This window comes from Castor canadensis, chromosome 14, assembly GCF_047511655.1.
Source record: "Castor canadensis chromosome 14, mCasCan1.hap1v2, whole genome shotgun sequence".
Classification (NCBI taxonomy): Eukaryota; Metazoa; Chordata; class Mammalia; order Rodentia; family Castoridae; genus Castor; species Castor canadensis.
In genome coordinates, this window is record NC_133399.1 from 98,599,116 (window position 1) to 98,623,920 (window position 24,805).

The window sequence follows — 24,805 nt, forward strand, 5'->3', positions numbered from 1 at the left end:
ACTATGCTGTGCAATACATAGCCATTAGACACCTGGGGCTACATAAATTTACTGAAATTAAATAAAATAAAAAATTCACTTCTTAAGTCTTGCCAGTCACATGTCAGGGACTGGATAGCCACATGCAGCTACTGAGTACCTTACTGCACAAGGGAGATACAGGACATTTCCATCACTGCAGAAAGTTCCACTGGACAGTGCTAACTCAGACAGTGATCTCAATGACTCCACGAAAGTTCACAGGATCTGAGTTCTTAATACAGAAGTTTCAGTATTTACTGATTGTGAAGTCTGCCTCTCAGAAGGATAACAAGTGACTGAATGTTCTTGGCAGGTGCTCTATGATCAATGAACAAGACTTTTTGGAGTCTAACATGGTCAGTGTCAAATGTTTGTTGAATGAATGAATAAATTGCATAATAATGTTGTACTTCAGTTTCTGCCCTGATTTTAAGACACCTGAGCTCAAAGAAAGAAATGACAATGCAGTAAGGAGGCAGGTAGCTGTGGGCCCTTTGGAGCCACTAGATACAAACCTGCAAAACAAAAACATCTGCCCAAAGGGAACTATGTTAGTTAGCAATTCAAACTGAAAGCTTCAGACCCAAGGAAGCACCTTGCTTCTTCAAGTGCCCACTACTTGTAGCTGTTAAGAACAGAAAGGGAAGGTCAGAAGAAATGCTCTACAAGATCACACAGACTGCTGCCAGTTTCTCAGCATTTTTCCAATGTGAATTTGCTAGAAGATAATACAATCGCAAAGACTGCAAGCACCTAATTGCATCACCAGTGCCACAGAATCTCACACCTAGATTTCCCCTCCTCTCAGTGTCCTGTGACTCAACCTGCATTGCCTAGCAAGTAACTTCTTAGAGAGTAAAACTTTTCAAAAATCTAAATTCCAAAAAAGCACGAAGACTTTCACATACAGAGAAGTAGTTTCACTGGCACTTCCCCAACAATCTCCCGAGGACAAACAAAAGAAGCTCCAGCTGCTTTTGAACAATTTCTACTTCCCATGTGGACCAACCAATAGCCACAGGAAGAGCCAAGCTGCTTCGTTTCTATAATTCACTTTTTCTTAGCAAAGGTCTGAGAACAGAAGGCCAGAGAGGCAGGGAGCAGCTGTCACCCGATCTTATTAATGCCCTCTGCTCATTCCCCATCCCCTTCATTATTGTTTCAGACTCTTTTTCTCAACCTCTGAGCCCCAGCTCCTGGGAAGAAGTAAGCAGGAAAAGTAGCCTTCTCTGTGTCACTATCACTATGGCAGAAATGTCTAGATGATCCTCAGAGGTGATGTAATTAGAAATTGAAATAAGAGAGCCTTACAATCAACTTCAAATTGTTAATCTGCTTTATTTTGAATTTCAGTTAATTACTTATAACTATATGGAACTCTTTACACATGTGTTAGACAAGAAATTACACAATTTCCATCTCTTGAGCCAAACAACAATTCTGGTCCCACTATTCAAAACTAAAGATGTATAAAATAATGCCTAATGATGAATTAGTCACCCAATTTTCAGATTCTAAGACCCAAACAATCTAAATATTACAGCCAAAAATACTTAGTGTCTGTAAACATGCAATGTTAACTTTGAGGACATAAAGGAATGGATGTTAAGAAAACTGGGCCACTTGTGAGCTGTAAACTCTCTGGACTTCAGAATAGAGATGGGAACAGTACTGACCTCGTGTGTTGTCATGGAGACTAGAAGAGATAATCTATGTCATATCTCAACAAATATTAGCTGTGACTGTAACAATGCACCATTTAAAGTACACGTGTTCCAAAAGTTAGGGTTTGAGGCCCACATAAAAATGCTATGTAAGAACAGAGCCCCAGCCTCAGGTCAAAAGAGGGTGTTTGTACTTGCCCAAATCCATAATCCAAGAATAACCTTTTAAAAACATCCATCAACATGTACATTTCATTCATCTCACTGATTTATCGTCAGGGAAAAGAGTTCACTGCCAAGCAAATCCCAAGGAGTGGCCTGCCCTGACCATAACCTGGCTCGTAGAAGAGAGAAGCTGATGGCTTCCTTACACCACAGGTGTCACCAAGGGAGAAACAGCTTGTACCCTGGCCTGGGGTGCCAACAAAGTCCTCGTCCACTTGGCACCAAACAGTCGCCAGTTTTGTTGACCTTCTGGGCACAGTGAAAAATCGTTCTTTGGTAAGTCAAACAAGCACTACAAGGACATGTGCTATTTTTATGTAAATAAGATAACAAGCAAAGATTCATTATTAATGTTATATGTTATGCCTTATTTTCCAATGGGGCATGGAAATTTGGTAATTTGGATCTAAAAATAACTTCTCAGCAACAAGCTGCAAATTAATCCTTTTTCTTCACTGTAAACTGTGACAGCCACTACAACTAACATACAAAAAATGTCTTTGGAAGATATTCATGTAACTCAGAAACACAGGAAAGGTACTAAGGAACATACTCTTTCAAAAAGTAATACCACTACTTAATCTCTAGGTCTGCACACAATATTACAAATAACACCAGCCTGTCAAGACATGAACACTGAGAACAAATGCTCTGGAGAATTTCGTCTGGATCCTGTACTGCCCTAAAATAAAGCTAGGCTGGTTTTAACAGTAAAAGAATTCAGGAAGTAGAGGTAGCTGGGGATGTAGTTCAGGGGTACAGCACATACTTTGCTTGAGCCAGGCGGAGTTCAATCTTCAGCAATGAAAGGGAGTGGGAGGGGGACCTCAAGATCTCTGCACATGGCCCAGACTATCCTGGAAGAAACCTCAAATGTTAAGAACACTTTGCAGCAGCAGTGACTCACGGTTACACTAGACCCCCAGCCTTCTGGAGGCCTGATTCACACACTAAGGTACAACAGACTTTGGTTACCAGATTATTTTTCAATATGCTTTTCAATCATGTCTGAATTCATTTCAGACAAAATTGGGAATAATTACCATGTATTACTCACCACCTAATCCAGCCCAAACCCAAAGATACGCTCCTTTCATCATTGCCAAACGATAGCATTACCCCAAGTAAACCTCAAGCCAGTCGTGAAGCCACAGCACATACACATCTTCATGCACACACAGTGTCGCCTCAATACTTCCTAACCCAGACTGACATGAACCCATCACCACACCAGTGACTTACGTCAGGAATAATACAAGCGAAATCGCTCCGGAATTTCTACCGGGAATTTGTAAATACTCTAAGGATGGAAACGTGTTCGGTGGACGATGATAGAAAGTGCATTTCCTCTCCTTCAGCAGGGAACATCCTTTCCCCCACATCTCACAAAAAGCCAACCAACCCCTCCCCTTCCAGGCCCAGCTCTACTGCCACCTCCTCCCACAGAGCCACCCTCTCCCCGTCCTCTGGGGTCCTGCATGGAACCTTTACAGAAGTCTTTCCTATCGGAAAGCAAGCTTCTGGACAGCACAAATCCTGCCTCATCAGCGGGTTGATGGGCTTAGCAAAATTCCTTGCAAACAACTGCAACTAATGAATTGCAGCACTCGTGGCCGCAATCCCATTTTCAGTGGATTTCCAGATGCCCCCCCCCCGCCCCTTCCTACATCACCACCTGGAATCCGCTCAACCAGTGATCCTGGAGCGAAAACCCTAGATCCCACTGCCGGGAGAACCAGTGTCTGGAAAATGAAATCCTAATACCCACGGCCCCCTCCACCTCGTGGATGTTTAACAACGAGGGCAATGACAAAAGCAAATACTTAGTATTGAGGTCACCGACAACATTTTAAACCCACGTTCTCTAACCTGTGTTAACCTGTTTTTTAACAATCTGAGAACATCATTTGCCTGGACGTATAGCTGACATCTGTGGATAAAAGTTAATTGCAGGTAAAACAGAATGACTTTTTCAATGAATTTTGAAAGCTACTGGGAATGTTACAGCGAATATTCTTCCCTTGTCTGCTCGCTCAAGGCAAGTTTGTTTTTCTCCTTTTCTTCCTGATGGAGAAAAGTGATAGTCCCTAAATACCGACTTGGCAGAGTAAAGTGGGCACATCAGGTCCTCTTTACTGCTCTCCTTTTCATCAGTAAGCAAGAATTAGTGCCACTCGGGCTTTTCCTCCAGGTCTCAGGTCTGCAAAGCAGAGGGATGAATTAAAACACCAAAAAGTTGACCCTCTGGGTCCTCCCACAAACACCAAGCAAGCGCAGAAGGGAAAATAGTCACAGGAACCTGGCCTTAGGGTACAAACTGAGGTGGCCTGGGGATCCCGGAGTGGGACGGCGCAGCGCACCCCGGTCGGCTCAGGACACCCCGTGCGACCCCACACGCCCCTTCCCCGGGCGGGTCTGCGCTCACCGCGGCGTTTCTTCCTTCCATCTTCCATGGCCCGCGCCGAGCCCGCGCGGGGCGGCGGGGCTGCGGGGCCGCGAGCGCTCCGGACCGGGGCCTCAGCGCGCGAGTGCAGTGCCGGCGGCGCTGCTCTTTGTTGGTCGCCCGGGACGGCCGGGAAGCGGCAGGAGAGGCGCCCGCGGCGGCGGCGGTGGCGGCGGTGGCGCGCACCCTGGCGGAGGCGGAGAAGCCCGTGGCGGCCGCCGGCGCTGCCCCCAGCAACGTCGAGCGAAGGCGGCGGGGGCGGGGGCGGTGCCGACGGGGGCGTGGTCTGTGAGGGGGCGTGGTCTGTGTGGGCGGTGCCCCGGGGCGGGGGCGGTGCGTACCTCTGCGGCCTCAGGGAGCCGCTGGCCCTCGGGCGGGCCTGTGCGGGGCGCGAAAGCCCGCGTGTTGCTTTGTCTTCTTTCTGTCCCAGTCGCCCACCGCGAGGAAAGTGACGGGCGCTCTCGCCGGCGTTTCCTCCCGGTGAGGGCCGCACGAGGGACCTCGACTTGGCCGCCGTCCCGCAGGGGCGTGGGCCAGGGACACGCGCCCACGCTTCCTCTCGGGGTCCCAGCCGCCGCCGGGGTGCGGAGTCCTCAGTCCTGGGACCCACCCGTGGACCCCGTTAAAGGCCCTTTCCCCTGCCAGGCGGATCCAGCCTCCGAGGACGTCCGGGAACCCGCATCCTGGCCTCGGGACGTCCTTTCAAAACTGCATTTCCAACCACAAGTGCCTCGGGTCGGTGCCTTTTTTTCTTTTCCGATTGATCCTTGCAGCTGAGGCAAAGGCTGGAAAGGCGCCCTCCTCCCGGAAAGGGAGAGGAAGACCTTAAAACCCCCCTGTCCATCTTGGAAGGTCTAGTCCAAGAGCACTCCACCTTAAGGTCAAGGCTGGCCAGATCTCCGCACCCAGGGACCCAGCCCACATGATTGCAACCTTACTGTATGTTCACGTGACCGGCCCAGCTGCCCAGGGACCAGGTAGTGACTAATAGGACCAAGTTTAGAGTTGGGTAGGGGTCAGGTTTCCTCGTGGTCCAAGGAGCCAGCCCACCATGTCCTGTGGACTGCCTGGAGACCTTAACTATCCGCTGAGGAAGAGTGCAGCAAGGATGCAGCAAGGCACATGAGTCACCTATTTTCTTTGCACCATTCACTTCTTAACAAAGTCAGCCTGTGGTACCCACCAAGGGAACCAAAATGAGGAGCTGCATGCATTGATACAAATCCACTGCAACTTCTGGGAAACGGCTGTAATCCATGTTCCCCCTGCCAGGACAGCACTATGGACAGGTGTGTGGGGTGTGAAGCACCCACTTACCACATGGGCATAGTTCTCATTTGTGGATTCTCCTTCGCCCATATATTAATACCTTATAGAGATAGTCCCTGTCTGCCTATTCCCCCTGAACACCAGCCTAATTGATTTTTTTGTGACTGATGATTGTGAATCAGGAAGTAAGAATAAGTACAAAATGTAGATGCTACCCTTGGGCTTGACCCCCTGGCCTGTGCTTTAACCTGGAAAATTAACCAATCAGTCATAAACCCAGACATAACTTCATAGAGAAGGAAGGGAAGACCTAAATTTACATTAGCTTACTACTTAAATATGCTGGGTAAGTATCTGGAAACCCAAGCACCCCAGCTCAAAGGATCACAGTTGTGCTCAGTGTCAGAATACACAAACAGCCACCTTGGTAGGAGGAGAAAGGAGGCAAGAATACCAACAGCAATGGAACCTATAAGAGGTGGACTGGTATATACTTACCCAATGTCATATTCTTTCACTAAACCCCTTCCCTGAGCCCCAGTGTTTGTGGTGTGAAAAGAAAAAGGAACCATAAGATAAGCAAGATATTAGGTTCTGGAGGTCAAGGAAAGGAAGATGAAATTCTACCATGTATTATTAATACATACATTTCATCTTTGCTATTTCTGAAGGCCACTCAAAAGCCCAAATTATGGAATAATGTATCCACTCATTTGATACAAAAGTATTTACTTAGAATGAAAAAAAAATCTCAAGTAGAAATTCCCAGAAGCTGACAAATGGCACTAACATTGCCAAATCTGGACAAAAAGCCACATATTTTTATCAACTTCCTCCATAATACCAATAGTTATCAACTTTCTAAAATACTTTTTCCCTATGTGTTTTAGCTATATCCTCTTGATTACTTCTTTGGGATAATTTTTAAGCCTTGTTGAGGTCTAATTCACATACCATACAACTCACTTATTTAAAGTCCACAGTTCAATGTTTTTTTACCGAATTCACAGTTACACAGCCATCACCACAGTAAATTTTAGAAAATTTTCATCACCCCAAAAGGAAACTCTATACCCATCAGCAGTCATTCTTTTTTTTCCCTTCAAATCCCTCAACCCCTGACAACCATTAATCTATTTTCTGCCTCTACAAGTTTGCCTGTTCTGGTCATTTCATATAAATGAAATCATAGGATATGCCCCTTTCTGACTTGCTTCATTCAGCTAGCATAATGTTTTAGTGCCCATCCATGTTGTAGCACATATCACTTCCTTTCTTTTTATTGGCAAAAAATATCCCATTGTCTGAGTAAACCATATTTTCTTGATCCATTCATCAGTTTATGGACACTTCAGTTCTTACTGCTTTTTGGCTTTTATGAATGATATGCATTCTACAGAGGCTGCTATTTTACATTCCCATCAGTAAGTATGATGGGTTCTGATTTCTCCACATCCTCGCCAACACTGCTTACTGTCTCTGATTTTGACTTCTAGTCATTCTAGTAGAATGATTTTGGAACATCATTTCCTATAAGTAAAATGGAAAGCCTGGTCTTTTTTCTGTCATCGTTGATCTAAAGGAAATTCTATCTTCACATTCATTATTGATCATAATATGTACACTTTTGGTGTGTTGTTAAATTTTAAGTCTGCTCAAATCTTTTCCATAGAATAACTAGGATTTCAAGGGTTTTTATGCAGTGAGTAATAGTAAATGCTTTTTTAGTGAGACATCAGAACAAAACTCATCAAATGTTACACTTAAGAACTGTGCATTTCTCTGTATATAAATTTTCCCATAATGAAAGAAAAAATATAAGATCTTGAATCAAATGAAATGTTCAAATAGACCATTTGTTGTCTTAGGTCAAAAGCCCAAGAAGTGTCTATGAATTTTTCTTTGCACTGCTGTAAATCATGGGGTGGGGGTACTAATGAAGTTGAAAGGGTTCTTGCACAAGATAGAGGTGGAGCCACCTGGATTTTATTTTGAGATTAATGTTAGGGATATTGATCCAATACTAGACAAAACACTCTTTCTTGAACCACATGAGTATGAATATTTATACTGTGGTGCGTAAGTCTGTCCTTACAAGTGTCAGAAGGCAAATATCCTATTTCAGGTGAAAGCCAAGGTAATTTACATAGGTCTGGAAAGAAATGCACAGAAAAAACCCAAAAAGGGAAAGAGAAGTGAAAACATATCAAACCCAGATTCAGGTAAATGCTTTTAAAATTGAAACTCATTAGTTTATTTTTCTTAATCTCTTTATGAGTTCTGTCATTTCATAGATAAGAAGTATTTCATGTTTAAAGAGCAAGAAATTTAAATATTTTTCCAGAGCAATTCATAGTTCACGCTCTTATATTATTTGGACTCTCGAAGAATATGCTTTTAAAGAAAAGGATTTTTATTTTAAGTCCAAATGATTCTAACCTGTACAGTATTTTCCATCCTACACATGCTTCAGTGCATAGATAGGATGCTTTATGACAACTGCAAGCAAACTACTGGTATATTAGAGTCTTATTTATTGTCATATATCCAGCTTCTAATACTGTTCCCAGACCATAGCAAAAGCTCAATAAATAATTTCTGACTTGATGTTTTCTGCTGCCCAAGGGAGAAAGATTCAACATCACCTAAAACCATGTTGTGCTTGAGTTTCAATAGGCTGGGGTCATGCTGAGGGGCATGTCTGAGACAAAATTCACCACAGCATCTGTCTCCTGGGATTCTACTGCATACTGAGTAGATGCTGGGTGGGTATGAGGAATAGGAAACAAGAAACAAAGAGGAAAAATGTGTCTCGTGTGCCCACGCAAATGAAGAGAGAGAAGAAGGAGGGAATGATAGGAAAGGGGGTGGGTACTGCCTGCTTCTGGACGTTGGATGGCCCACGGCATAGAGCAGACTCCATTCACCTTTTTCCCATGACTCAAATAAGCTAGGCTATACCTGATAAGAAAAATAATATGTGCATTATATACATACACACACACACATATATATATATATCCCAAGGTAGGGAGATGAGCTAGAACCAGCAGAGGATCCTACAAAGGAGAAGTGGTGAAATAGGAAGAAGAATCAAATACGTGCTCCTTCATGGAATATTTTCAGATTCTTTTTACATGAAATTTTTTCTTTCTAAATTTTTCAATTAACAATGTCTGTATTTTACTGTTTCTCTACGTCCTCCAACTTTTTTTTTTTTGGTGGGACTGGGGTCAGGACTTGGTGCATGCAAAGCAGGCACTGTACTATTTGAGCCACACCTCCAGTCCATTTTTTTGCTGTGGTTATTTTTTTGGAGATGGGAGTCTCACAAACTATTTGCTCTATGTTGGCCTTGAACTGCAATCCTCCCAATCTCAGCCTCCCAAGTAGAGCCACCAGCACCTGGCATAACTTATTTTTATCAACACTATTTTATTATTTTCAGAAGAATGGGCAAGGCTGGGTGTGGTGGCACGTGACTATGGTCCCAACAACTTGGGAGGTAGAGGTAGGAGGATCAAGGTTTGAAGCCTGTCCTGGCAAGTTAGCATGCAATGCTATCTAAAACCAAAAAATTAAAAGCAAAAGGACATAAGTGGTAGAGTACTCGTCTAGCAAGCATGAGACCCTAAGTTCAATCCACAGTACTGCAAATCAGAGAGAGAGAGAGGAGAGGAGAGAAGAGGCTAAGAGAAGAGAGGAGAGGAGAGGAGAATGAGAGACAGAGACAGAGAGAGAGAGAATATGGAAGAAAGAATATTACGTAAGTATAATTCTGGCAATCTTTCATTTTTGTCTCAAGCTTTTTTGTGCCCAAACTAACATTATTAATATTTGTTCTTAAGGTTTTTTACAAAAATAATTACCTCCAGAATTAACTTTAAAAAGGTACAGTTAGTTAATATATAGGTTTCTAAGCTGATAAGAATCGATTAATATTTTATTTTTGTTACAGAAAAAACTACCAACCATAGCTTCCTAATAGTATAAAAAGATTATCTAAATGAAATCACAATGTCAAATAAGTTCCATTCGTGTTTGAACTGTCTTCCATGACTTTGAACTGTCTTCCATGACTCCTTTATTCAGTGAGAAACTTTCCCCAGCATTAGATGGAAGCTAGCAGGCAAAGAAGTTGTTCAACTCACTTGTGGATGCTCTGTACACAGTATCAATGCAGTAATTACTCAATCCAGTCCTTAGTCCAAATCTGATTTAGCATGAAATCTCCTCCATCCTTCAGCTGGGAGTATGAAGTGTGAAGGGAGAGTGGTGAGGTCCTAGGTTCCTGTCCCTCAGCCCCCAAGGACATGGTGGGATACTTCTCTTCCTACGGACCCCCTCCCTCTCCTGCCAACCCTACTGGATATATCCCAAGGAGTGAGATCTTATACTAACTCTCCCTGTCTGGTCTATTTAATAAAAATTCCTTGGCCTCTTGTCTCAGCAACTTTGGAAGGAAGGCTGATCCCACACACATAGCAAAGACTCTCCTGGTTCCTCCCCAAAAGCAGTTGGGCTGACTACACTCACTCTATGTTTCCTAGGAAGCAGTCTCCATGGCTTTCTGGGGCCCAAGCGAGGTCACCTTGCCAGTGTGTTCCAGCTATAAGGAACAATTTCAAATTTCTCCAAGAGTCTCATTGAGGTCCCAGTACTGGGCTTGTGGCTAGAGAGCAGCAGCCCTACCTCTTCCTCTAAGTAGAGGCCAAGCCAGATGGAATCTCTTGCCACCATCTCCTCATACTCACTTTTTTTTTTTACAGCTTTGATCTGTTTGCAGGGCCCAAAACTGTGGGACAGGGTCTCAGGACAAATTCTTTAAAAATCTGCACATGGAGTGGAGGTTGTCTCACATCCACTTTGATAAGCTTTGATAGGTATTACATCAGTGGAACTAGAGAGTCCCTTTCTCCATCCTCATATACCTCTTAGCTTGAAAAAAACATAGCATTTTGTTTTCTCACTATAAATTATACTGCATGTGCACATAGGCCATAGTCTTAATCCCCTTGGTTGTAGAGTCACATATTTGAAGGTGATGATTCTGAAAGATTGGAACTCCAGGACCAAGTATTATAAGATGTGCTTAAACTACTTTTGCTGATACCACTCTTGGGGATATACCCAAAAGACTGTTACTCCAGAGGCACCTGCACATCCATGTTTATTGCGGCACTATTCACAATAGCCAAGTTATGGAAACAGCCAAGATGCCCCAGCACTGACGAATGGATTAAGAAAATGTGGTATCTATACACAATGGAATTTTATGCAGCCATGAAGAAGAACGAAATGTTATCATTCGCTGGTAAATGGATGGAATTGGAGAACATCATTCTGAGTGAGGTTAGCCTGGCCCAAAAGACCAAAAATTGTATGTTCTCCCTCATATGTGGACATTAGATCAAGGGCAAACACAACAATGGGATTGGACTATGAGCACATGCTAAAAGCGAGAGCACACAAGGGAGGGGTGAGGATAGGTAAGACACCTAAAAACTAGCTAGCATTTGTTGTCCTTAACGCAGAGAAACTAAAGCAGATACCTTAAAGCAACTGAGGCCAATAGGAGAAGGGGACCAGGAACTAGAGAAAAGGTTAGATCAAAAAGAATTAACCTAGAAGGTAACACCCATGCACAGGAAATCAATGTGAGTCAATGCCCTGTATCCTTATCTCAACCAGCAAAAACCCTTGTTCCTTCCTATTATTGCTTATACTCTCTCTACAACAAAATTAGAAATAAGGGCAAAATAGTTTCTCCTGGGTATTGAGGTGGGGGAGAGGGAGGGGGCGGAGTGGGTGGTAAGGGAGGGGGTGGGGGCAGGGGGGAGAAATGAACCAAGCCTTGTATGCACATATGAATAATAAAAGAAAAATGAAAAATAAATAAATAAATAAACTACTTTTGCTAAAAAGATCTGACTCCTTACTTGGGCCCATGAATTCACTAAAAACAGGAAAAAGGCTTAGCACCTCTGTCTCCACTTTGTACCTGCTGTTCTTTGCTCTGAGCCATTCTCTCCTGCAGCTATGTTGAAATCAAGAAAGGACAGGAGTGATGAATATTATCTTTATAACAAGGGTCTAAAACTATTCCTAAGGAACCACAGAGCCTTGCAGGACAGACCACCCCTTCAAATGAGGATGATTACCTATAATGTTAAGGTTGTACCTTGGAGCAGGAGTAGTCATCTCATAGGAACCAGATTGTTTCCCTCAAGTGATGACAGTGATAACAACTTCTCTGGAACCCTTGGACTGAGATAATGGTCAACCAGAACACACTTGTGACTGAGACTGTTTAACTATGCATACATTTTGTACCCCACCCATAGTTCATTTGTCTACTTAAATCTACAGCTCATGTCTGTACTCTGAAGATGGCAAAGATGGGCTGAGAACTAAGTCTGCCTCTTCCCACCGTATGTCCTGAGCCCTGTAATAAATATCCATTCTCTGCCTTCACCATGCCTCTTTATTTGGAATACACAGGCAAGTAGATCCGACATGTGGAATCTCAGGATTTTGAGCCTCTAGTCCAAAACTCTGGTTTCAATATCACTGGAAAACAAAAAATCCTACATTTACATCTGGTCTAGTCCACCACAATCACATTGTGACTATCAGGCACTTCATATTTCCTATTTGTCACACCTGTGGCCATTAAAAACATTTTTTTTCCTAGTGCTGGGGAGTGGCTAAACGCAGGGCCTCGTGCACACTAGGCAGGCACTCTCCCATTGGGCTACATTCCCAGCCTATGGATACTTACATTTAAATAAAAGAAAATTAAAAATTAAAAATTTAGCTTCTCAATCTCATTAGCCACATTTCACATGCTCATTAGGCCAAGGTGGTCAATGGCTAGAAAGTTTAGACAGCACAGATCTAGCACATTACCATCAACATAGTGAATTCTGCTGGACAGCACTGCCTCACACAGTATTGGCCACACAGAAGGAATCAATGACAAGTAAAAGTTTGGTCCAAAGATACTCGTGATTTCACTGGTTTACTTTTCCTAGATTTTAAAGTTTTTTAGTATTTCATATGGTCTCTGACAAATTCAGTAGAAACTGGTTTTCTGGGGTCTTTTCCTTGACTATGGATATACAATACAGCACTCTCTGAGTGTTGGCAGCAACCAGCCACACGATGAATAGGAGGATAAATGACATATCCTCTACAGTCCTGTGTTGCTAAGTTGTTTGGTAGGTTAGGTGTACTCAATGAATTTTCAAATCAAAAAAAAAATTTTTTTACGACAAAGTCTCACTGTTGCCTAGGCTGGTTTACAACTCACAGACTCAAGTGATCCTCCTGCCTCAGCCTCTTGAGTAGCTGGGACTACAGGCATGTACCACCATATTCAGCTGGCTGACTTGAAATATTCTGAACTTATGTTTATTGGAATGCAATGTAATCCCACAGTAAATTCAATGTCCTAACTCAACCATGAAAAATAGAAAGCAAATCATTACACAGGTACATATTTGCAGCTGCTTTTCTGTTTCACCCTTGAAAATCTATCTGCATCCTCCCACTCCACCAGAAAATGGTGACCCATCAAAAATTTCTGAAAACATTTGAGAAAAAAGTCCCTGCTTCCCTCAAACAACAATAATTTTTCAGAATTATTCAAAAAATGAAGAGCAGTGATTTCAAAACCAGTATTAGTATAGAAGGGGGATTCCACAGAAAACATTCCTTTACTGAAATAAGCATTTCACTTGTAATATTTTTTCCAGGGTAGAAATGACCTATGGAAATTACCTATGCTTACATGTGCTCAAATTATAAAAGTACCCTGGAGTGTTTCCAAGAGGAGGAATATGCAGTGAGTGATGAGGCAGACAGTGAATGCTATGTTCAGCTCACTGAGTATCAGGGGGCAGAGAGGGTCCCAATTTACTTGCTTCTCTCATAGGAAATACATTTGGTTTTTGTCCTGATTTCTGGCACAAGGCTTTTAAAACCCTTTGAACTGAGTTTATGCTGATAAGGTGATTCAGGGATGAGCTCCTGGGCAGTTTCAGGTTGAGGCTGGTCATTAGAAAGACAAAGTGATTAGAGGATCCAAACTTTGAGCCCCACCCACTGACCTTCAGGAAGAAAGTCTGGAGATTAAGCTCTATACAATCTATACAAACTCTTGAACCAGACATTGGTGGCTCACATCTGTCTTTGTAGCTATTCGAGAGGCAGAGATCAGGAGGACTGAAATTTGAAGCCGGTTGTGTAAATAGTTAGAGAGACCCTATCTTGAAAATATCCAATGCAAAAAAAAGTGTTGGCGGGGTGCTTCAAGTGATACAGTGCCTTCGTAGCAAATTCAAGGTCCTGAGTACAAATCCCACTACTACCAAAAAAATAAAAGCTCTTGAAGGAAGAGATTTGATGAGTTTAAAGGCTGGAACACACCGAGTGTTAGTAGGGTGGTGTGCTCAGAGAGGCCCAGTGCTTCCTTGCCCTTTGCATCTCTTCCACGTGGCTGTTTCAGAACTGTGTTTTTTATAATAAATGGAAACACAGGTAAAGTGCCTTCCTGAGTTCTACGGGCCACTCTAGCCAACTGTGGAAGCGGGCCATGGGAACTCCTGACTTAGAGTTGGTTCATCAGCAATGTAGGCATTAACCTAGGACTTGCTGTTAACACAACATGTGAGCTGGAGCACTTTAACCTGTGGGATATGGCACTAACAGCAGATTGTATCAGGATTAAACTGGATTGCAGGGTACCCAACTGGAGAACTGCCGGGCATGGAAAAAATTCTCACACTAAAGTGTCAGAAGTGTTGTGTGAGTGAAGAACTAGTTTTCTTTTTACCACAAGACCTCTGTGCCATTTTTCTTTTCTATGAATGGGAGAGATTGGCTTTCTTGCTTGCCAAATTCTAGCATCCTGGGATTCAAAGAACTTTCAATTAAAAGCCTTCTTTATTTTCACCATGCTCAGTTTTTTGGCAAGCCTTTAGTGACAATGACAGTTCCCAGAAACTGACTCTAAATATTCTGAATGGTGACCCCAAGAAACCCAGACTAGATGGAGCTCTCTAGAAGGCAAAAACTCATCATACTTCTTTATTTACTTTTTATCTCTAATAGTAAACATATTGTCTTGTATATAAAAAGTGATCAGCAAATGTTCACTAAGTGAGTGAATGAGCTCTCCTTATTTGGGGCAGGAATAGCTATTTGTTTAAGAATTCCTTTGGTTTCAGTGCCTCTAAGGAGAGAAAGTTCAGAAAACACTGTCAGTAAGTAGGTAGGCACTTGTGATGGAATTCTCATCGCAAAATACATAATCAACTTTTACATCTGAAAATCTCTGAATGTGTTTCTGAAGGGAAGGAAACCTATCTGATGGCTTTCTTAATGACTTTCTCTGACTGTAACAGCTGATTCACCTGCAACAGGTGACAAGATCCTGGGGCTCAGTTCTGACCAAGTAGCTCTTTTGGGTCACTTCACTTCTAAGTTCTATGAAGCCAGCTATTTTGTCTTTTGGTTCATCTAAATCACAGTGAGAAACCCTGAGGGAAAGTTTTTTATTCCCCTTTAAAATAAGCCTTCTTGAAATATTATTTACATTCTATAAAATTCACCAATTTTGTGTTTGGTTTGATGAGCTTTGGCAAGTATACAGAGCTGTGTAAGTTTCGCCCAAATCAAGATGTGTGGAGTAATATTGCTGGGTCATATGATTAATGTATGTTTAACTATATTTTTCTTAATCTGCCAGTTTTCCAAAGTGGCTATGCCATTTATACCACTTTATATTCCCATCTGTAACATATAAGAGTTCTAGTGCTCTTTATGACTGCCAACACTTGGTACAATCAGTTTTTAAAAAGTTAAAAACTTCAGCCTTTTGAGTTGTAGTTACATCTCATTGTAATTTCACTGACGTTAATTAATGATGAATGCCATTGAGCATTCTTTGATTTACTTACATTCAATTTATGTGTCTTCTTTTGAAAAGCATCTATTTCAATTTTTTGCCACTTTTAAGTGGATTTTTTTGTCTTAATACTAGACTATAATAATGCTTTGTATACCCTGGATATAAGTTCTATATTGAGTATGTATTTTTTAAGGTTTTTATCTTTGCCTTTGTCTTGCCTTTTCAGTTTCTTGAGTTCTTTAAATAGCACAAATTTTTAATTTAAATAATGTCCAATCTGCCATTCTTTATGGTTTATATTACATGTATCCTAAGCAATCTTTGCCTAATGAAATGTCACTATGTTTTCTTCTAAAAGTTTTATAGTTTTTGTGCTTACATTTGCATCTATGAATCATTACAAGTTCATTTTATATATGGTGTTAGTTGAAGGTAGAAATTTTTTTCCCAATATGGATATTCAGTTGTTCTAACTCTATTCTTGAAAAATATTGTTCCTCCCCACTGACTTACCTTGTTTAAAATCAAATGTCTATAGCATATATGGGTTATATGGCTCTATTTTTAAACTCTTTCTTCTATTCCATTGGTATACATGTCCACCCTTACACTGACATACATCTTGACACTAGGTCTATAAGTAAATCTTGATGGCAAGTAATAAAAGTATTACAATTCTGTTTTTCCTTCTCCAAATATATTTCCATATTAACTTGTCAATTTCTTTTCAAATGACCACCAGGTTTTTCATTGGTATTGGGTTGTCTCTACAAGTCAATTTGAAGAAATTAACAATTTCAATCTCAGTCTTCTTTTTTTTTTTTTTTGAAATTTTTATTTTTATTTTTATTTTATTTTATTTTATTTTTTTTTTTTTTGCAGTACTGGGGTTTGAACTCAGGGCCTCACGCTTGCGAGGCAAGCACTCTACCACTTGAGCCATTCCGCCAGCCCTGAAATTTTTATTTTTTTATTATTCATATGTGCATACAATGCTTGGGTCATTTCTCCCCCCTGCCCCCACCCCCTACCTTACCACCCACTCCGTCACCTCCCTCTCCCCCCCACCCCCTCAATACCCAGCAGAAACTATTTTGCCCTTATCTCTAATTTTGTTGAAGAGAGAGTATAAGCAATAATAGGAAGGAACACAGGTTTTTGTTAGTTGAGATAAGGATAGCTATACAGGGAGTTGACTCACATTAATTTCCTGTGCGTGTGTGTTATCTTCTAGGTTAATTCTTTTTGATCTAACCTTTTCTCTAGTTCCTGGTCCCCTTCTATTGGCCTCAGTTGCTTTTAAGGTATCTGCTTTAATTTCTCTGCGTTGAGGGCAACAAATGCTAGCTAATTTTTTAGGTGTCTTACCTATCCTCACCCCTCCCTTGTGTGCTCTTGCTTTTATCTTGTGATCAAAGTCCAATCCCCTTGTTGTGTTTGCCCTTGATCTAGTGTACGATTTTTGGTCTTTTAGGCCAGGCTAACCTCACTCAGAATGATGTTCTCCAATTCCATCCATTTACCAGCGAATGATAACATTTTGTTCTTCTTCATGGCTGCATAAAATTCCATTGTGTATAGATACTACATTTTCTTGATCCATTCATCAGTGGTGGGGCATCTTGGCTGTTTCCATAACTTGGCTATTGTGAATAGTGCTGCAATAAACATGGGTGTACAGGTGCCTCTGGAATAACCTGTGTCACAGTCTTTTGGGTATATCCCCAAGAATGGTATTGCTGGATCAAATAGTAGATCAATGTTTAGCTTTTTAAGTAGCCTCCAATTTTTTTTCCAGAGTGGTTGTACTAGTTTACATTCCCACCAACAGTGTAAGAGGGTTCCTTTTTCCCCGCATCCTCGCCAACACCTGTTGGTGGTGGTGTTACTAATGATGGCTATTCTAACAAGGGTGAGGTGGAATCTTAGCGTGGTTTTAATTTGCATTTCCTTTATTGCTAGAGATGGTGAGCATTTTTTCATGTGTTTTTTGGCCATTTGAATTTCTTCTTTTGAGAAAGTTCTGTTTAGTTCACATGCCCATTTCTTTATTGGTTCATTAGTTTTGGGAGAATTTAGTTTTTTAAGTTCCCTATATATTCTGGTTATCAGTCCTTTGATGTGTAGCTGGCAAATATTTTCTCCCACTGTGTGGGTGTTCTCTTCAGTTTAGAGACCATTTCTTTTGATGAGCAGAAGCTTTTTAGTTTTATGAAGTCCCATTTATCTATGCTATCTCTTAGTTGCTGTGCTGCTGGGGTTTCGTTGAGAAAGTTCTTACCTATACCTACTAACTCCAGAGTATTTCCTACTCTTTCCTGTATCAACTTTAGAGTTTGTGGTCTGATATTAAGAGTTAATATTGGTATAGGGTGATAAACATGGATCTAGTTTCAGTTTTTTGCAGACAGCTAACCAGTTTTCCCAGCAGTTTTTGTTGAAGAGGCTGCTTTTTCTCCATGGTATATTTTTAGCACTTTTGTCAAAGATGATTTGGTTATAGTTGTGTGGCTTCATATCTGGGTCCTCTGTTCTGTTCCACTGGTCTTCATGTCTGTTTTTGTGCCAGTACCATGCTGTTTTTATTGTTATTGCTTTGTAATATAGTTTGAAGTCAGGTATTGTGATACTTCCAGCATTGTTCTTTTGACTGAGTATTGCCTTGGCTATTCGTGGCCTCTTGTGTTTCCATATAAATTTAATGGTAGATTTTTCAATCTCTTTAATGAATGTCATTGGAATTTTGTCAATCTCAGTCTTCTGAAACATAATTGTAGTTATAATGGGCACAATATTTTTTAAAGATACATAAATATGTGCCATTTTTCTATCTGTATATCTATCTATCTATCCATCCATCCATTATCTATCTATGTATCTATGTATGTGTGTATCTACCTATCATCTATTTTCCCTTTGATTTCTTCCAGCAATGTTATTCAATTTTCAGTGACTTGTACTTGCATATATTTTATGAATTTTAAACCCAAGTGTTTTGTACTTTGGGATTATAGTGTAAATGATATTACTTTATTAATTATATTTCCATTCATTTTTTTCACTATTTATATAAAGAAACAAAGTTTTTTTTGGTGGCACTGGGGTGTGAAACCAGGGCCTTGTGCTTGCTAGGATGGCGGCCTACTGCTTGAGTCATTTCCTCAGCCTTTAAATAAACAAACTTTGATTTATAGATTAATCCTGCATCAAGTCACCTTGCTGAATTCACTTATTATTTCCACTACTTTTAAAATAAAAACCTTATGATTTTCTACCGAGTTGATCATGGGGTTTGTAAATAAAGCCAGTTATACTATCTTTTAAGAGCCTTTTTCTACTGGTCAGGTTCATTAGTATGAAATCGATAGACATGGTAAGAACAGACATCTTTCCCTATTTTCTTTTTTTAAATTGTTTATTCATTTATTCATATGTGTATACATTGTTTGGGCCATCTCTCCCTTCTGCCCCCCAACCCCCTTCCCCTCTTTCCCTATTTTCTGATCTTCACTCAGTCTCTCCCTATTTAAGACAATATTAGGGGTGGACATGTTCAATGGTAGGCTACTTGCCCAGCATGTGCAAGGGTCTGGGTTCAGTTCTCAGCACTGCAAAAACACACACAAAAAAAAAAAAAACAAAAGAAGAAGAAGACAATGAAAACTGTTAGTATATGCCTGTTTTTTTAAGTCAATGCTGGGGGTTAAACCCAAGGCTTTGCATGTGCTAAGCAGATAGGCAACTACTCTGTTACTGGCTACATTCCTAGCCATGGTGTGTGCCTTTTATCAAGGATGAGGAAGTTCCCATCCATTTTTAGTTCCCTAAAAGATGTTTTCTTGAGCAGGTGTTGAATTTGGGCAAATGCTTTTTCTGCATCTACTGAGATATTTAAATCATTTTTCTTTTTTATACTATAATTTTGGTAAATCACAGTGATTGATTTTTCAAATGTTAAAACAACCTTACCTTACTTTCCTATTTGTTCATGACATATTGTATTGCTCTCTCAGACAGCTATTCCAGAAAGTCACAGACTAAGTGGTTTAAATGATAAAACCTATTTTCTCACAGATCTAGAGGCTAGAAGTCCAGAAATAAAGGTGATTCTTCCTCATCTTATAGAGACCCGGATGCTATTGGATTAGGGACTCACCCTTCTAGCCTCATTTAACCTTGCTATCTCCAAATTCAGTCACGTTAAAGTTAAACATATGGATTTTTTTTGTAGGGGGTTAGGTATAATTCAGTACCGAACAGTTATCAATTTTATATATTTCTAGATTCCATTAGCTTATTATTTTCACTGCTACTACATTTTTTTAAATAAAAGACATTGATCTGTAGGATTTTTACCTTATAATATATTTGTCTTGGTTGGGCATCAAAAAAAAAATGCTGGCCTTATAAAATGAGTTGAGAAGTGTTTTTTTCCTTTGTAAAAGAGTTTATATTGAATCAGTATTATTTTTCCTATTTTATAGATTTTATCTGTGATGCCATCTAGACTTGTGCTTTTCTTGTAAGAATTTTACAAATTCAATTTCTTAAAAATGTAAATGTATATCTACACACACACATATATATGCATAACATACACACATGTATATGTGCATAGAGACACTTGCATATATATATATGTATGTGTGTTTGTATGTATAAATATACACACACATACTCAGGTATTCTACTTTTGAGGAAGAAGCTGCCCATTCCATCTGTATTGTCAAAATTATTAGGATAACATTTTCATAGTATTTCTTTATTCCTGTTTTAATGTCTGCATGTTCTGTAGTGATGTTGACATTTAGTATTTATATATTCTATTTTTTTTGTCATCAGCAAAATACCAATATTTTGTTTCATTGCTTTTTCTGTAGTGTTAGTCTGCTTCCTACTTTATTGGTTTCTGTTCTTATTGTTATCATTTCCATCCTTACTTTGGGTTTCATTTGCTTTCTTTTTCTAGCTTTTTAGGTTGAATCTTAGAGCTTAACTTCAAATCTAAAGCAAAACCTAAAAAAGAGTAGAAGGTGGAACACACAGGCAAAAATATGGAGCGAATATTTGAGACTGTCTCTAAATATTCTTTTATCAAAAATCTTTCAAGATCTTTACAGATTTTGTAAATAATCCTCTGATACACACACTCAGACACACACACACTCAGACACACACAACAGAATAATACACTTCATCCCTACTCAGCATTTGTCTTCTTCATCTCCATATCAACTTAGTCTCTAGCCTTCTAACACTCCTTCATTTCTAAATCCTTTCAATTAGAAGGAAGTCAACATGGTTATTGTCATGGCCTTCGAGAGCCATGCTTATTCTGGTTACAGAAAATGTACGTGGAAAAGCTAGATTTTCTTTCCAGCCCTTTTTCCTCAACTCATTGCAAACTGACTCATTGTTATAGAAGAGCATGGCAGAAACAATCCTACTGCTTACTAAACCACCTCAATTTCCTCCTTGGCACAAAGGAAGCCTGTGTGTCCAAGCCCAACTGTATCTCAGTGGAACTTCATTACCAGTTCTGGTCAATGAAATGTCACCAGAAGTCATATATACCATTTTAAGCCCTGGCGCCTAAATCTCTAAGAGATCCTTCATGCTTCCTTGCCTGTCTGCTGGAGGGTTGTCAGAGGCCAAAACGACTAGAACATTTGCCAACACACATTGGAGGAAGGAATAAACCTTTCTGTTTTAAGCAATGTAAATCTAATACAACAGAAACATTACTAACCATTACTAATACCTAGCCCAAACTACACCCAATTAAGTAACAATAACCTTATTAGTACATGCTTTAAAGTCATAAAATCATTGGGGTGTTCAAAGACATGCAGATCAACTACCCTGAAAACACTTAACATTTACTCTAGTACATTTTGGAGAAAAATCACAGCAGGGAACAGAAACATAGTATAACAAATTTAAAGTTCTCTTTTATCTGCTCTGCTAAATTGACCTTTTTTTTTGGTGTGGGTTTTCTGTTGTTGTTGTTTGTTTTAGCATAATGAAGCCGAGAACAATCCAAAAAAAGCATGAAATGCATATGTAGTTTAGGGTGTTCCCTTTTTCCTCAACAAATGGACTAAAAAACTCTCCAGTAAAGAGATTTAAGTCCATTAATAACATGTATCTTGTACTCATCATAGTGCAGCTGGGTGCTACTTGTGAGAAAAGTAGGTGATATTCTGATGATACACTAGTTTCTGTATATTATCTAATAGGGACAGAAAAATAAAACTGCAAGCAAAGATGCAGACTCATAGAACTGAGCTAAAATAGAACTAACAGGGGCATGAGAGATTAGCTACCTTAACATTTTCATTTTACAGATGTGAAAACTCTTTTAAGACTACTGGCACAAGTGGCAAAATCACTGTTTGAACATAAACATAATATTTCCTAGTTAGACACAGCTCACATGCTATTTTGGAAAAATGATCACCTTCGCAGGAGAGTGTCTGTCCACTTAGCAGGACTCAGGGTTGGGATGCTCCAGCAACAGGAGAACTTGACAATGCTAAGGGGAAGTGAATGAGGCCCACCTGATCATACTACTCCACTCACTGTCTCCATTTGTCAAGAGTTGCAAATATTTACTTTTACCTTACATAAAGAACAAAATTAGGATCTGTCGAGCAATTTTTATTTTTTAAAAAAACCAAAATTTCCTCCTATTATACTACCCCCAAATAATACAGACACAAACACTGAGATGAAGATTATCTGTCTATCCCTTATGTTTACATGTTAAATATAATATTTAGGAACAAATTAAACTTTAAAGCCAATTGTAATTTAAGCTATATTGATCTGCTACTGAATATTTTCAAGTAAGAAAATATTTCCCAAGAGCATACTGGTAACTTGTAGCTGATGGCTATTTAACCTTAATGGTAGAGTGTAGAACTTACATCTCATTTTGTTATGAATATAAGTCGAATATGTCCACAAGTACATTGAGAACAGTAAACACTGAGAAAGAGGGCTAGTTTAAAATGTCCTACAAGTTGTCATTTAGTGAAAATGCCACATAAATGTTACAAATAAAAACTAACAAAACAGGACAGGGGTGTAGCAGTGGAAGAGCCCTTGTCCAGCACGAACAAGGCCCTGGGGTCAATCCCCAATACAACAAAACAAAACAAAAGAAACCCCAGGAACCTACCTTCAGATATATTTATGTGATTTTTAAAAGTTATTCAATAGATACAAAATGGTACAAAACCAACATATTTTTGATGTGAGATTTTTTTTTCCTCCTTTAATTTTCTTCTCAGGTTGTACTTTACTATGGAAAGTGCCCACACTGGCCATACTTACACATACTGGCTATGCTATTACAGGCAATATAGAAAGATTGAAATGGAAAGTCCTTCTCCCTTCCCTGGAAAAATCCATGGAAATATATGGACCTGCTTCTATTAAATGATTGATTCTAGAATGGCTATCTGTACAGGAATGTTTTCCTTTTCTCTTTTGCTACCTATTTTATTTTTTTCATAGCTTAATTTTTCTTCTCTCTAAAGAATAGTGCTTTTCTTATTTTTGAGTGATCTATAGTAAAAATCAGAACAATTTTTACACCTCTCTTCTTTCCTTCTTGGCTTTATGCTCTTCATTTTCTTCCATAAAAGTCTGTTCCCTTGGTTCCCTTGTACTGCTTATATCCAGCTCTTTTACCTAGCCTTGGATATCTCCCTAGTACTCATTTTCTCATTTACTTTTCCCTTGGCTCCCCCTTAGCTTTGCTTCAAGATTTTTAGGGGGCTCCTGGACATTCTTAGCCAATTATCATAGCAATAGCAGCATTCCCAAGAGTGGGGTCTCCTACGTGGTCCCACAAACAGATCTGTATGAATTTCAGCAGTTTCTACATAGATATCTAGCAATGGGGTAAGGGCTGATTATCACAGAGTATTCTTAGAGAGAAATGAATAAAAATGAGAAAAATGATGCAAAGGAATGCCATGTTGTTTAAAACCTAACTTGACACTTGCTGCTCACTCATACGAGGGTTAAATGACAAGGTAAGTAGATACTTAGGGAAACATATGGAGAAAGAACATTCTGGATATTAAGGGAAATAATTTGTAATTTTAGAACACAATGAACAACAGATTTAAGGAAACTAGCTGGAAAAGTTTTCTACTTACAGAGGAACTAAGGTGTCTCAGAGTAAAATCTGGCAAAGGTTGGATAGTCACAACTAGAGAATATTTCTCCCAGAATTAAGGCTAGTTCACAGCAAAAGTCTGAAAGCAGAACCAGCATGGTGGCTCATGGCTGTAATCCCAGTTATTCTGGAAGAAGAGGTAGGAGGAGTTCAGCCTGAGGCCAGCCCATGCAAAAGCTAGAGACCCTATCTAAAAATACAACAAACAAAAAGGGCTGAGTGTTAGTCTAAAAGAGGCACAGGACAAACAGGCAGGGAGATGGCTCAAATGCCAGCACAGAGTTTATTATAAGAGAAGCCCTGTGGAGGGGTTTCTAGTCAAAGCCAGAATCCCACTGCCGCCTACAGACTTGGAGTAGATACAGGGGGTGGATGGAGAAGTTCCAGGAAGGTCACTGGGTGAGATAATACTCAGTGTCCTTCTGACCCTCCTGAGATAATGGCTCAGGAGGTCATTTCTTCTAGGCCAGGTGAGGAGTTTCTAATAAATGGCTAAAGGTGGATGTCTATTTTGCTTTATGGCTGGGTGGAGAGTTTCCAGTAAGTCACCTTCAAGGGGGAGGTAGTCCAATTCTAACATGGCTTTGTTTTGTTCACCCTAACACTGGGTGTGGGGCATAAGTGGTAGAGCAGTTATCTAGCAAGTGTGAGGCCCAGAGTTCAAACCCCAGTACTGCCAAAAAGAGAGAAAAGCTGGAACCCTATATCACCATGTAACCAATACCACTGCTTTACAACAAGTCTCCCAAGTATACATTCAAGATTCCAGTGTAGAGAAGGCTAAAGGATTAAAACAGAAAGTCCTTTCCCTTCCCCCTGAAAAATTCATGGAAACAGCTGGGCAGCCGTGGCTCACACTTATAATCCTAGCTACTCAGGAGGCAGAGATCAGGAGAACCACATTTCAAAGTCAGCCTGGGCAAATAGTTCGGGAGACCCTATCTTGAAAAAACCCTATCTTGAAAAAAGGGCTGATGAAGTGGCTCAAGGTGTAGGCCCTGAGTTCAAACCCCAGCACCATAAAAAAAAATTCATGAAAATATATTGACCTGGAAATCACCTACATCAACCTTACCCTC

The 24,805-nt window shown here is 40.2% G+C and overlaps 1 protein-coding gene across 5 annotated transcripts in view; it reads right to left on the minus strand.

The window, feature by feature from the left end:
- Psd3 (pleckstrin and Sec7 domain containing 3) overlaps positions 1–24,805 on the minus strand; it is a 498,369-nt gene that overhangs the window by 424,678 nt on the left and 48,886 nt on the right. Inside the window, exon 1 of one of the 5 annotated variants that reach the window (XM_074055086.1) lies at positions 4,336–4,445. The exons of 3 other annotated variants lie outside the window; for them this stretch is intronic. In XM_074055086.1, the coding sequence (XP_073911187.1) occupies positions 4,336–4,356 (21 nt within the window). In that variant the 5' untranslated portion in view covers positions 4,357–4,445. Of the gene's footprint in view, positions 1–3,152; positions 3,300–4,335; positions 4,446–24,805 lie in introns of those variants that run through there. One more of the 5 variants, XM_074055089.1, reaches the window with a different exon arrangement.